We start from the raw sequence: 13,080 nt of genomic DNA, 5'->3' as shown, positions 1-13,080 counted from the left end.
AACAAAAAAAAAAAAAAAAAAAAAAAAAAAAAAAAAAACCCTTCAGCTACAGAAAGTACAGCCCGAGAGAGCCAAGCACAAACCCCACACAAGGCAGGCATCCCATCTGGGCCCCGAGCTGCTGGTGACAACCAGCCTGCAGCAGGGGACGGGCTGGGGGGCTGGGGGTCCCTTCCGAGCCAACCGGGCTGTGGTTCTATGGCTCTCCCCCAGAGGGCGGTGGGCACGGCGCAGCTGCTCAGGGCAGCGGGCACAGCACAGCGCTGCGGGGCTCAGGGAGAGCTGGGACACCGCTCTCAGCCACGGGGTTTCGGTTTTCAGTGGTCCTATGAGGGGCCAGGGGTTGGACTCGATGGACTCCTTGTGGGTCCCTTCCAACTCGAGATGGTCTGTGGTTCTGTGATTCTCCTCGCACACCTGGGGCTGCCCTGAGCGCTGTGTGCTGCCGCTCGCACGGAGCAGTGCCGCTGCGAACAGCGCTCATTCCCTCCGCTCTCCAGTTTGCCCGTGCTCCTCCCCCCCCAGCCCCCGGCCCCCAGCCCGCTGCAGAGCTGTGATCGCCCACATCCTGTTTTTGATGCGTTGTGCAGCTCCTGGCCGCCAGAACACCGCGCTGCGGTCGCACGCTGTGCTGTAGCAACCAGAGCGCTCTGTCACCACTGCAGGATCAGCATCGCCTCCCTAAAGTCTTTTTAAGGCCTTTCTTAGGCCAGTTGGGTGCACGGGCACGCCGAGTCCTCCACAATACCAGCAGGCACACATCAGCCAGTACAGTGAGTTACCCTCCCACACCAGGAGTCGCTGTTTGTGACCATAAACCTGCATTAACTCCAAGATGCAGCCCCAGGAGCAAAGCTCACGTCGCATTTTGAACACCTTTTATGCAAAGGGAGGAGCAGGATGTGCAACAATGCAACTACCCTGCCCAGTGCCTGCAGCCCGCACCAAGGAGCATGTGATGGCAATGCAAAGTGTGTTTTTGGGGAGCCGTGGGGGCAGAGATGCCCCTGTTTTCCTGGAAGCCCAGAAAATAAACCACATATTTACTTACAAGTGAAAATGATGGTACCTGAGGAATTCCCAGAATGTTTCTTCATAACATTGTGCGCCAAGGAGGGTTCTTAGCCCATTTGCAATCTGGTATTTCTGGTGTTTAATCTGGACACTGAGATGGACTTGGAAGGTGCACTGAAGGTACGGCTTCCCCAGGCATCATTTAGTAAGGGTAAGCAAACAAATTAGCCAAGTCAGACGTCTTTCCACCAATAAATCAGGCATGTCACTTGGCAGGAGGTACAAAATGGGAATATTTGCTTCTCTACACCGCACAACCATGACTGAGTGTAATGTCCCTTTTTAAATGTGGGATCCCTTCTGGGCATTAAATCAACTGGATTGCCTGGCCACGGTGCCCATGGCTGCTGTCACTCGGACAGTTCTATGTCTGCCATCAGTGTCCGCTTGGGAATGACCTCTACTTCTCATTCTTTCAAACACCTCTGTTGGCAAAGGGAAGCTGCACCTCAGGACAACAAACCACGGGTTGAAACCTCTGTGTCTAGAAAGGAGCTCCAATGAGGAGAGCCATGGGGAGCCCTGGCCAGGGGTTGGTTGCACCACAGCACAGCCATCCCCGCTCATCTTCGTGGTGAACATCTGCCTCTGCACCGTGCAGAGCTACGAGCTCAGTGAACCTGAATGGTGCGGTCAGACCATGGCGTGCTGATGAGCATCTTCTCCAACCTGCTGAAATTCCAGTAAGCCAATCTGACCACAGCAACCTCAAGGGGTGATGGTGATGACACCTAGCACAGAAATGACCTGTCACTGGGCTGACACAGCACAGAAAATGTTCTTTGAGCAAGCCTGGTAGGAATGGCACAAAAAAGTCCCATGGCTTCAGCAGGGCCCGAATTGCCACACTGCCAAGCTGTATCACAACACAGGGCACAGAGCACCACACTCCCATGGCACCCACTCCACTGGGATTCTCCCTTCAGTATCTCAGCATTGCCACCAGCCTGTTTTCCTCCCTCCCAAACTCACAGATGATAGAATCATGGAATGGGTTATGTTGGAAGGGACCTCTGCCCAGCACTGCTGCTGCTCTCCAGCACACTTGCCCTGCACTCACTGCCAGGCATCCCACCCCAGCACATCCTTCTTGTATCAGCACCAACGCCTTCTGCCCTGCATAAGCCAGCAGCACAGCAGCTCTCCTCCATCACCAGCGTGCAGTTCTGCAGCACAGGCTGGGCGCAGGGCTCTGCTGCGTGACCCAGGACGTTTGTGCTGCACATCCCCTGCAGTAAGGGAGGTTTGGCTGAGCTGTGCCCCCGAGCAGCAGCACTGTCCATCCCAGCACCACCTCTGGGACCTACCCTGCATGAGGTCTGGGCTCTGCCCTGCTCCTGGACACCAGCTTAATAGAAGCTCTTGCTTTATTGAAGATCTCTGAAGACTGACTTCGGTAACAGAAAATAAATAGTTAGAAAATTTGCACTTGATTAAAACCCGTCATTAACACTAAATATGCTGAGGGAGTCGTTCACAGTTCCTCACCTCTTGGAGCTAGCCATTTTTTATGTTAATGAAGAAGTCCATGATTCACTCGGATTAAAAATTAAAATAATTAATAAGTCAGAGCATTTTAAATACCATCAGTCCTGCTGTAAGGCCGTGTGGGTAAGGAACAAACGCAGCCCCGTGCTGCTCCACCTGCCCCTGGGGAACGCGGCGTCACACCCGGCTTTCCTCCTCCTCCAGCGCCCGGTGAAGGCCTGGAATGAATTTCAGGAGCTGCTTTCGAACGCTCGATCTCCTGCTCTTCCTCGGGAGCGTCCCGAAGCTGCTGGAGCTGCCGCCACTCTCCCACAGCGGGGACATGGAGCCGCTGCTGGCCAGGCTGATGCTGCGGTGCCTGCGCAGGGAGCACCTCCCGGCCGTGCCATCGCCATCCCTGGGTAGGAAGCAGTCGTCGTCCACGCTGGACTGGCGGCTCAGGCTCTCTGCTGCAGAGTCGTCGAAGGCACCGCTCTGGTAGAAGCTGTCCTCGCTGTCCAGAGTCATGGAGCTCAGGCGGCTCCGGGAGCTGCTCTCACTGGAGAAGCGGGTCTTGGTTGGAGAGAGTGGTCTTGGCATGCAGTCCCCAGATAAGCTGGCCTCTTCCAGCTCCAGCAGAGCGTTGTCATTCACCTCTCCTGGAAGCAGAGGTCAAGGAGGAGCGTTATTCAACGGCATCAGTGAGCTTCTACAAGCAGACGCAGCCTACAGCTCTGCAGAGCTGCCTAGATCTGCTGCAGGGCGGTCAGCCTGGCTCCGCTTCTCCGCCCAGCCAGGGCCACCAGCTGGGCCTTCGTTCTGGCCCAGCCTCCTGCCCTTCCATCCCACCGTGGGGCTGGGCAGCATCTCACCCACACCACATCTCACCCCACATTTCCAGCTATACGGAACTCTCTACTGCTGCCTTGCCTCAAAATGCAGAAGCGAATTTTCTCCCCAGGCAACACAGAAGGAGAGGACAGCTTTGTTTGTTTTAAAGTCCAGTTAAAAACAGAGAACAGAAAAGAAGCTTTCCAACCCACATGAACTCCACTCCTAGAACTCATGCATCAGCCCAGCACCCAAATTCTTCAGACACTGATAAAAAGCCTCCCCAGGGGTCAGCCCGTGCCCTCAGTAAGACGGAAAAAAAGAAAGCAGATGGAAACCAGGTTAGAGGAGTAGCTGGTGCTGCTCAGCCCCAGCTTCCCCCACAGGTCTCAGCAGCGCTGCGGTTTCCCACCCGGAAACGGAGACTCACCATGCAGCAAACGCTGTTCCTGTAAGTGCAGGGAGCGCAACTCCACCCACTTCTGCTGCAGAGTTTGCTGCGAAGGATTAAAAGAGTTGACTGTCATTCACACTTTCACAAAGTTACAAAACACTTCAAACAAAGCAGGATCCCAGAGAGCACTCTTTGTCTGCAGGATGCGGAGGTGTGCCTTCTTTCTGCACAACACAGCATTCCTGGGGCTCAGCAAGCCTCCTCCAGCAAGCTGCACAGCTTCCCTGAGCAAAGTGCTTTGGCTGAGGCGCTGTCTGCGTGAGATGTGCAAAAGCAGAAGGCTGAAATCTGGACTGCAGGCAGCTGTACTCAGATGGCCTTTCACTGAGCCACTGCGCAGCCTGCACGTGCTGACATCCCGCCCTCCCAGCGAGCAGCATTTTGTTATTTCCTCTGTTGCAGGTCAGCCATTGATCTAACAAATAACTGCTGCACTGGTTAAGAAGCAGCCAAGTGAGTGCCTGCTGGGTTCACAAGAAAGCACCACACACTTCCTTGGCAACCTGCATGAGCACACGACTGGGCAGTCTGGCAAGTTACACGGCTATCCATGCAGAGTGCCCAAGTAAAGCTTGCGTGGACAATATTGCTGTTCCTTGCACATTTTTCTATGCTCCACATTCCAGCAACACCAATCAAAACACCACAGCTTTGGGGTGAGGCACCAGAACGGCAGCAGCCCTTGCCCTGGGGCTATTCGCCATCCCTCAGCCCCAGCCAAAAGCTCAGCCACATGGCAGGTTGGTTTCTCCCATCCCATCAGACCTCACCGGCAGCCTGCCTGGTGCTTGGTGGCATGGCACGGCAATGATGCTGGGCACAGCCCTGCGCTGTGCATCAGGCAGGAGTGCTGACACAACAGTGAAAGCTCTCCTTGCAGAGGCTTGGCACTTTTGGGAAACCACTGCTATCTGAACAAGAAAGCTGAGTGTTTCAGAGCAGCTTCTGTCTTCCTGAGTTCTCTGAACCATACGGGGAGGGGCAGCCACAGCGCTGCTCACACAGGCATTGTCCCCAGATGCACACAGATGGCAAATCGCATTCCTGCTGCAAAGTTCTGGCAAGCCTGAACATTTATCATGAAGTTTATTCCAGCTAGATCAGTATCCGGTTTGAAGTACTCCATTCCTGCAGGGAGGGCCTTGGCTCAGTGCTGCCATAAGGAAAAACTCTCCATCAGGTAAAGAATACTCCAAAGTGTCTACACGTCATGCTTTGACATTCTCCAAATGCTGCCCAGCTTATTGTGCACTTACAGCACTCATCAATTCTCAGTCTGACCAAGTTTAAGGAGAGGCCAAAGTTATCTGAAGAGGAGGTCAAAATTATCAAAATGATTTTTTGATTATTTTTTCATCATTTGACATAATGACAAACAAGCCTACAACATGTGGTCAGCATTATTTCTTCCCTGCATCAGGCAGCGAAAAAGCTGGAGAAGCAAGACAAGCACTTGGATGCTTTCAGAAAATGCCCAGGAGCTCACAAACATGCTTTGCAGCCCTAGAGTTGGAGACAGGTGGGTCCCTGGGATGTGATGGGGAGCCAGGTCCCCACGGTTGTGGCATGACAGCCTCATGCAGGCTGGTGCTGCGGCCGAGGCGATGCCGCAGTGCGCTCAGTGAGGTGGTGCTGACATCACCCCCACACACAGCAGTGGCACCTGGCCCCTGCAGCATCCACCAGGGAGGCAGTGGGGCTGGCAGTACAAGCACTGGGACACACGGCCCCCCAGCCCCCACTGCACCCCATGGCCACCCCCACAAACAGCGGACCCACAGCAGCACTCTGTGTTTCACAGCTCGGTGGTTCACCGCGTTACCTTCAGCAGCTGCAGCTTGGTCTCCAGCTCCATCTTCCTCAGGAACAGGGCCCCGTTGACAGTCTCCAGCCTGGAAAGAAGAGGGGCTTTGGGTACCAGCATGGGGGAGCGATGCCCTACAGCGGCACATGGTGCCATGGGGTCCTCAGGGAGGGGATGCACACGGGACGGAGGGTGACCTGATGTGCCATCACCTCCCCTCAACAGATGGATTCAGCAGCTGCTGCAGGATGAGCAAAGTCACAGCGTGGGCAAGAGATGCACATCACAGTGCTCCGTGTCTGGGAGTGTGGCACTGCTGCTTAGCATAAGAAGGTTCGATGGTTTCCAGCAGAACAGTGTCAGACTCAAAGCACTGTGAAGGGCAGATGCCTACCTTAAATAGTTCCCTGAAGACTTTATCAAGTCTACAATTTGCTTGTGACTAAAACCATCGGTGTTCACTCCGTTGACATTGGCAAGAATATCACCTGTAGAGATAAGCAGAAGCTACAATGAGCATCTTCAGCATACACATCCCTACCACATTCACATTCTCAAAAAAAACAAAACTAACATGGAGAAAAGCAACCAGGGCCACCCACAGATAGGAAAGAAAACCATCATTACCAATTTGAAGGCCAGAAAACTGAGCAGGACTTTCCTCTTGAATTTTGCAGACACAAGTGCATACCTCCAAGGAGTAATCGGTTTGGTTTGGAAACCTAATAGTCTGTAAATAGCAAAGAAAAAGTGCTGCTGATATTGAAGACATGACTACAAGTAATATTCAAAATACTGTCATTTGATCTATTTTCATTTCATACTCTTTTTAAAATGAGAAGGCTGTATTGAGCAGGTTGTATTACCATAACTCTTGGTAGAATCCATTGTCCTCTTATCAACTTTGACATTCGTTTAGAAAAATGCTAAACTGAGAGATATGACCTTAGCATCTTGCAATGACAGGAAATGTATTTTGGGCTGCATGCAAATATCAGTATTCAGCCACATCCTCTGCCAAGAGGATGTTTAAGACTGAAACTGAAGTTCCTGAAAACCTACGACAGTCAACCTACCTTACATACGTCATGACAGATTCCAAAATTCCTCAGTCAACACTGAACAGAGATGAATTCTATCACGAATTCAGAGTTTATTAGAGCAAATCACACCAATGAGGTGATTTCAGCCTTAAAACCATCAGCAAAACTTTCAGCTAAACTAAGAACACCAAATGATGTCATGCCCCATCCATCCCTGGAGGTATTCAAGGCCAGGTTGGATGGGGCCCTGGGCAGCCTGGGCTGCTATGAAATGTGGAGGTTGGTGGCCCTGCCTGTAGTAGGGGGTTGAAGCTTCATGATCCTTAGCAGTACCAATGCCATACATGCAGCACACAAGAGTCCCTGCGTTCAGCCATTGCTGTAGCTCTGAGGAGCTCCTTGCAGATGGCAGACCTAGAATTTCACATCCTCGTATTCTGGTTTGCTTACGTAGCAGTAATGAAACTGCAACTTCTAAATAATGGCTCATGCTTGGTACCAACTGACACCGTCATTTCACAGCCTGGACTTTCTAGTGAAATGCTCACACTGAATGTACGTTCAGGAAGAAATACGCCAAGAATAATTATTTTTAATCAGAATGTCACATATAATGAAAATCTGCCCTGGCAATTTATACAAAAGCCCGATAATTGACTCAATTATCTTCCCTTCTGAAAGCTCTCTGAAAGCGTTCCCTAGCCGAACACTTACACAACCATTAGTCACAGAACCAACTCTGAACAAGCTGGGCTTTCCCCAGAGCACTCTTTCACCAAAGCTAGCACGTCCCTCTGTGCACCGACACAGGCATGGCAGTGCCAGGCCATTTCACACAGCAGGCACAAGGGCTTTCTAGAAAAAGGAGAGGATTTTGATCTCCCTCTTTTTATATAAAAATATTTCCATGTGGCATTCTCTGAAAACACGACTGCCTAAGGAGGAAAGCAGGCGTTCCCATTGCCCGCTTCGTATCTGAGCTGTCTCCTATGGTCAGCACTCCGACTTGCCATGGGACCAGGCTCTCACCTGTGACCTATGAGAACTCCTCAGAAGCACATCCCATTTCTGTAGCGCTTCTTGAGACTCCAGTTTCACAAAGGACTCACAGGTGTCTTTCTCTACCCCATCCTATATTAATCTAGTTTGGAGGATGTGATGCTGAAGATTTTGCGTAGTATTTTATCTTTAAATGAATCAATTTGTCACGTAAGTCTTACCTGGATTTCAAACCCAAATGTCTCTTTATCTTCTTTGAATATAGAAATGAAGTGTCTGCAGGAAAAACACTCAGGATTACCCAGGTTGTACAGCAGGGAAAGGCTGTGCTGCAGAGGGCGGTGGGCACAGCGCAGCTCCCAGGACAGCAGGCACAGCCCCGAGCTGCTGGAGCTCAGGGAGAGCTGGGACACCAACCTCAGACTTTGGGTTGAAGTGGGGCTGTGCGGGGCTCACTGCTCCCTGTGGGTCCCTTCCAACTGGGGTGTCTTATCTTTCTATGACCCCATTCCTGAGCCCCTCCACCCTGCTTCCCCCACGAGTCCATCCCACCCAGGGCTGCACTGTGAGCACCGCTGGCGGGGCATCGCTGTACCTCTGCGGCCGGGAGCAGTCCCCCAGGGAGCTGGATCTGGTCAGAGCGAGCTGCAAGCAGAAAGGGGAAAGGAAAAGGGTCAGTGGGGTCACAGCTCCTCGGGGCTCCCTGCGGCCTGCAGGAAGCTGCTGCTGGAGGAATGCCGCCGTGCTGCTGTTAGGTTGGAAATCAGTCCCTCAAATAGAGCATTTTTCCAAATCTTTTAAACACGACATTCAGCACTACCAAGATAGGAACACCACAGAAAAAAAAGCAAAATCATGGGTGCTCTTAGCACGTGGTAATATTGATCCAGTTGTTCACATCCAGAAAACATCAAGGGATGTTTCTCCCCGGGGCACTGCGCTACACAGTGAAAGCATCACTGCCCATCAGCTTCCTGCTGTCCCAGCCTTCCTGCAGCAAGCTAAGAATGGGGAGCTGAGTCACCGCCAGCCGATACCTGGCAATAACATTTTGTGCAGGGGTGACAATGTGACCCCTGCCAGTCGGCTGTCAGCTCTCAGGCATCGCTCCCAAGGAAGAGGTGAGCACAGCAGGAGGTGGCTGGGGAACACAGCAGCACACACCGGGGGGGTTTGAGGCAGGAGGGGCTGCACAGGGAGCTGAGGGCTGCTGTGCTCACATCAGTGAGTGCAAGAGAAAAATTAGTGATGAAACCCCAGAAAGAAATCTGATGGGAATAGTGCCTGGAGTAGGGAACTCTTTACACAAACTGCTGGAGGTGCAGCTTCTCAGGAGGGCAGAAATTGGGAGGACAAAATGCACAGCTGCTAAAGAGGAATGCTGAGTTCCATAGGGCATCAAAGGAGGACCTCCTGCTGCACTTCTGCATTCAGCACTAAAGCAGGGAGGCTGCAAAACTGTATAAGCCAGGGATTTCCAGTCAACATTTCCACTAACACTGTAACTATCATCTATACCGTACCCAAATCACACTTCTGTTATGCTGAGACCTCAACTTTCTTTCACACCTTTCCCCTAAAATATCTGTAGGTATTCATAACTTCAACACCCATCAAAGAAGGCAGAAAGCAGACACACACACACACACCACAGAGCTGCAGGCAGCTCTCAGCAGCTACTAGTGATGGCCAAATAGCATTTCCAAGCTGATGCACGGCCATGGCAACAAGCACCCAGCATCCCTGCTTCAAGCAAGGCAGCCTTCACAGAATCACAGAATCACAGAATTGCCAGGGTTGGAAGGGACCTCAAGGATCATGAATCTCCAACCCCCCTGCCACATGCAGGGCCACCACCATTCCACCTAATGCTAGACCAGACTGCCCAGGGCCCCATCCAATCTGGCTTTGAACACCTCCAGGGACGGGGCATCCACAACCTCCCTGGGCAGCCTGTTCCAGTACCTCACCACTCTCTCCGTAAAGAATTTCCCCCTGACATCCAACCTAAATCTCCCTTCCCTCAGCTTAAAACCATTTCCCCTTGTCCTGCTGTCACTCACCCTTTCAAAGAGTTGATTCCCCTCCTCTTTGTAGGCTCCCTTTATGTACTGAAAGGCTGCAATGAGGTCACCCCGCAGCCTTCTTTTCTCCAGGCTGAACAAGCCCAGCTCCCTCAGCCTGTCCTCATAGGGGAGGTGCTCCAGTCCCCTGATCATCTTTGTGGCCCTCCTCTGGACCCTCTCCAACAGCTGAACAACAGCCTTGTGCCTACAGAGGCCTGAGAAAAGCCAGGATCAGCACTTAAACATCCATGGTTTCCATAAACATGAGCCAAAAATAAGGAATTACATTACCACTAAATTGTACAGTTGATATATTAAAACGTCCTGGGCTTCAATACTGCAAAGCCAGGCCAATGTGCAACCACCAACACAACCTCCATTTTGTGAACCTGTGTTTAACTGGAGAGAGAAGCAGGGAGGAGCAAGGGGTGCCATGCAGAAACGCATTTGGAGTTCTTTGTTAACACACACAGACACATCACGCCATTATTGCTCATTTATCTGCACCAGGACCACAAAGTGCTGCTCTATCACTGCTGCTGGTGGCTGCATCAATGCAGCATGCACAGTGCTTGTCTGCTTCTGGCTGTCCTTTACACCCCCAGCATTGTATGGGAGGAACATTGCTGCACAAAGCAGAGCCCTCAGTGCTTGGACATTATGTGCCGGTCTCCTGATAACACTTCAAGATTATAATGTGTTTCAAGCACTTTCAATTCAGGCTTATTCACACAGAACAAACAGGTGAGCTACAATTGCTCAGCAGGCAATTTACAGCAGCAGCAAAAGGCAGTTTTGTCAGCCTCCTGTTGCAAACAACAGAAATTTGCTGTTCCGTGTGAAAACAGAGCTTATAAACAGGAGGGAGACTGACTTCGTACCTGGGCAGATAGTGACAGGACAAGGGGAGTGTTTTTGAACTAGAAGAGGAGATTTAGGTCAGACATGAGGAGGAGGGGGGCAGTGAGGCCGTGGCACTGCCCAGAGCTGAGCTGCCCCATCCCTGGAGGTGCCCCAGGCCGTGGATGGGCCCTGGGCAGCCTGAGCTGGGGGGCAGCCAGCCCACGGCAGGGCTGGGGCTGAGGGGTCCCTTCCAACCCAACCGTGCTGTGTTTGTGTGATTGATTCTACGAAAAGCAGAGCGACAGGGACAGCCAAAGTAGCAACAACACTTGTAGTAAAACACCCCAAAGTTTGGAAGGAAACAACCCACGATAGGTGCTCCCTGCCAAGGATGCAGAGCAAAGCCCAGCCAGACCACCATGCTGACGCACGCCCAAGTTCAGGGGAACGCCGTGCAGCAGGATGCTCCTCTGTGCCTCACAGCACACCTGGAACGAAGAGCCGCAGCCGTGCAGGATCCCGGCTGCAGGAGCTCCGCTGACCCCCGGCACTCCCGCAGTCTCCTCCCACTCCTCCCGTTGGCAGCGCTCCCACACGACGGCTGCTGGAAGGAGCCGTTGCGACCCAAGCTCGCTCTCTGCCCGCGGTGCCCTGCAGGCTGGAGGTGCCCTACCTGCTTGCGGCTCCTTGGCAGCGTCCCCACCGTGCTGACCAGCTGCTGCAGCCGCCTGCTGTCCATCTGCACGCCCCGCTCCCCGCTGCCCGAGCGCTGGCTGTGCTGGGCGAGCCGCCGCAGGGACATGGTGCTGGGAGGCAGCGCTCAGTGCGGCATGGCAAAGCGCGGCAGTTTGGGCACGCTTCTCCCCTCTGAGCAATCAGAAAGTATGAAAACGGAAAGCGGGCCATGTGACTTGTGGTTTAGGTGCACATTACATAAATCTCTTCTTGCAGCTCACCAGGGCCGCTCCGTGTGTTTGTGCTCGTGTGGAGTTAAGAACCAGGCTTGGCAGCTGCAGAAATCTGCTTAATTTTTCCGTCCATGCACACAACAACGATTCTTACTGAACAGATCCCACTTGCTGTAATAACGTGTCCTTAAAGAACTGTTTGCTTTAGACACTTGCCCGAGCTCAGCTTGTTCATTCTTTCACTTGCTCGGCCTCCCTCGCTTTGCTCAGATTTCCTTTTGGCAAAGGCAGGAAAGTAATGCTTTCTTTGGACAACAGCATCAGCGCATGATTTTCCAGCCACAGGGAGGGAAGCAAAAACTAAAGGCCGCGGCCTGAAAGTAGGAGCTGAAACCAGCACTCTGCCCTTGCTCTGCAATACCATTAGCTGAGCACTGGTGCGGAGCAGTGACTCACCCAGCTGATGAGCTTTGTGAGCAATGGCAGTGTGAGTGCAGCGAGGATGGGGACGTCAGGTACTGTCCCAGCCTGCAGGGCTGAGCTCCTGAGCTCCTGAGAGCAGTGCCGGGGTGATGGGGATATGCCCGCTCCACGTGCCCTCAGGATGCTGCCACAACAGGTGCCCACATGGCAGCACTGCCATCTGCAGCCAGCTGGGACAGTGCCTGGGCTCTGGGCACAGTGCAGTGTGGTCACTTTAAAATCAAGTCACATGGGGCTCCTTTCTTTGAAAGCATATCTGGGAGGACCCGTAACTGTGACAGAACTGGCGCTGCTTTGCTTTCTCCCTCCTGCAGAGGTGCAGCACGGGCTGGCACAGCATCTCCCGCACTGTGTGGTTGCTGTGCTTCTGGACACGGCTGGCTGTCCGGCTGCGGCTCCAAGCGTTCGCACACACAGAGCAGGGAGGTTTTTGAGGTCTGTGAAATAAGCAGTACGAGTTCTTAAAATACATATAATTTAAAGAAACCCATGCCTGCTCTTATACTGGAAACAAGGCCATTTTTGGACTGCAGAGCACTGTAAATCACATCAGGATCTGAGCAGAAACACCAGATAAGTAAAACCATGAAAGCAGTGGCCATCCAGACTAAGAGATAAGCAAAATCCATCTCCTAGCACAGCAATTTCCAGCGATGTTTTTTGTTTTGCTTTTCCTTCTAGCACAGCTGATTTAAATCACATCTCTGCAGGAGTACACTAGTTTTCCTCCCCTCGTTTGGCAACCTCTTGCCATGTCAGCACACAGGGAGGAGCTGCCATGGCTTTCACCCTGCACTGCCAGAGCTCAGCGCACACCGGTCACAGCATGAGATCACTGCTGGCTGCTCCCAGGGCAGCACCAGGCACAGGCAGCTTCACCCCCTGGGGCTTCCTCCATGCCAGGCAGCCAACCCCCGGAGTGCCTGCACACACATTTCACTCTCCCTGGACTCACCCTTTGGTTAAGGTCTCTTTTTATTTTTTAATCTCATGTTGCCTCATCTTACCTTCTTATTTCACATCAAATTCCAAATAATTTCTGGAGCGATGTCCAGAGGTAGAGCCACGAAGATGGTCAGAGGGCTGGAGCACCTCTCCTGTGATGAGA

The 13,080-nt window shown here is 52.5% G+C and overlaps 1 protein-coding gene across 3 annotated transcripts; it reads right to left on the bottom strand.

Moving 5' to 3' along the window:
* Positions 1-24: 24 nt before the first annotated feature.
* CYTIP (cytohesin 1 interacting protein) lies at positions 25-11,502 on the bottom strand. 3 transcript variants are annotated; one of them, XM_031590823.2, is made up of 8 exons: positions 11,255-11,467; positions 8,268-8,317; positions 7,894-7,948; positions 6,258-6,360; positions 6,025-6,118; positions 5,649-5,718; positions 3,803-3,869; positions 26-3,200 (listed from the first exon to the last, which is right to left on the bottom strand). In XM_031590823.2, the coding sequence occupies exons 1-8, from the start codon at positions 11,381-11,383 to the stop codon at positions 2,740-2,742; spliced, it is 1,029 nt and encodes a 342-aa protein (XP_031446683.2). In that variant the 5' UTR covers positions 11,384-11,467; the 3' UTR covers positions 26-2,739. The 3 variants fall into 3 exon arrangements, with proteins under 3 accessions (XP_089999563.1, XP_031446683.2, XP_031446682.2); XM_031590822.2 differs by lacking the exon at positions 8,268-8,317 and having other exon boundaries at positions 11,255-11,502; XM_090143437.1 differs by lacking the exons at positions 7,894-7,948; positions 8,268-8,317; positions 11,255-11,467 and adding an exon at positions 6,497-7,857 and having other exon boundaries at positions 25-3,200.
* Positions 11,503-13,080: the final 1,578 nt, after the last annotated feature.

Source organism: Phasianus colchicus, chromosome 7 (genome assembly GCF_987193195.1).
Source record: "Phasianus colchicus chromosome 7, bPhaCol1.hap1.1, whole genome shotgun sequence".
Classification (NCBI taxonomy): domain Eukaryota; kingdom Metazoa; phylum Chordata; class Aves; order Galliformes; family Phasianidae; genus Phasianus; species Phasianus colchicus.
Note: the sequence above shows the minus strand (reverse complement) of the source record. Positions and strands in the feature narration are given on the sequence as shown.

Excerpts from the sequence above, each read along its gene's own strand:
- CYTIP (XM_031590822.2), bottom strand. The coding sequence starts at position 11,487 with ATGGCCCGCTTTCCGTTTTCATACTTTCTGATTGCTCAGAGGGGAGAA. Across the intron at positions 3,870-5,648 it reads CCAAGCTGCAGCTGCTGAAG|CAAACTCTGCAGCAGAAGTG; the intron begins GTAACGCGGTGA and ends AATCCTTCGCAG. Across the intron at positions 3,201-3,802 it reads GGAACAGCGTTTGCTGCATG|GAGAGGTGAATGACAACGCT; the intron begins GTGAGTCTCCGT and ends CTCTGCTTCCAG.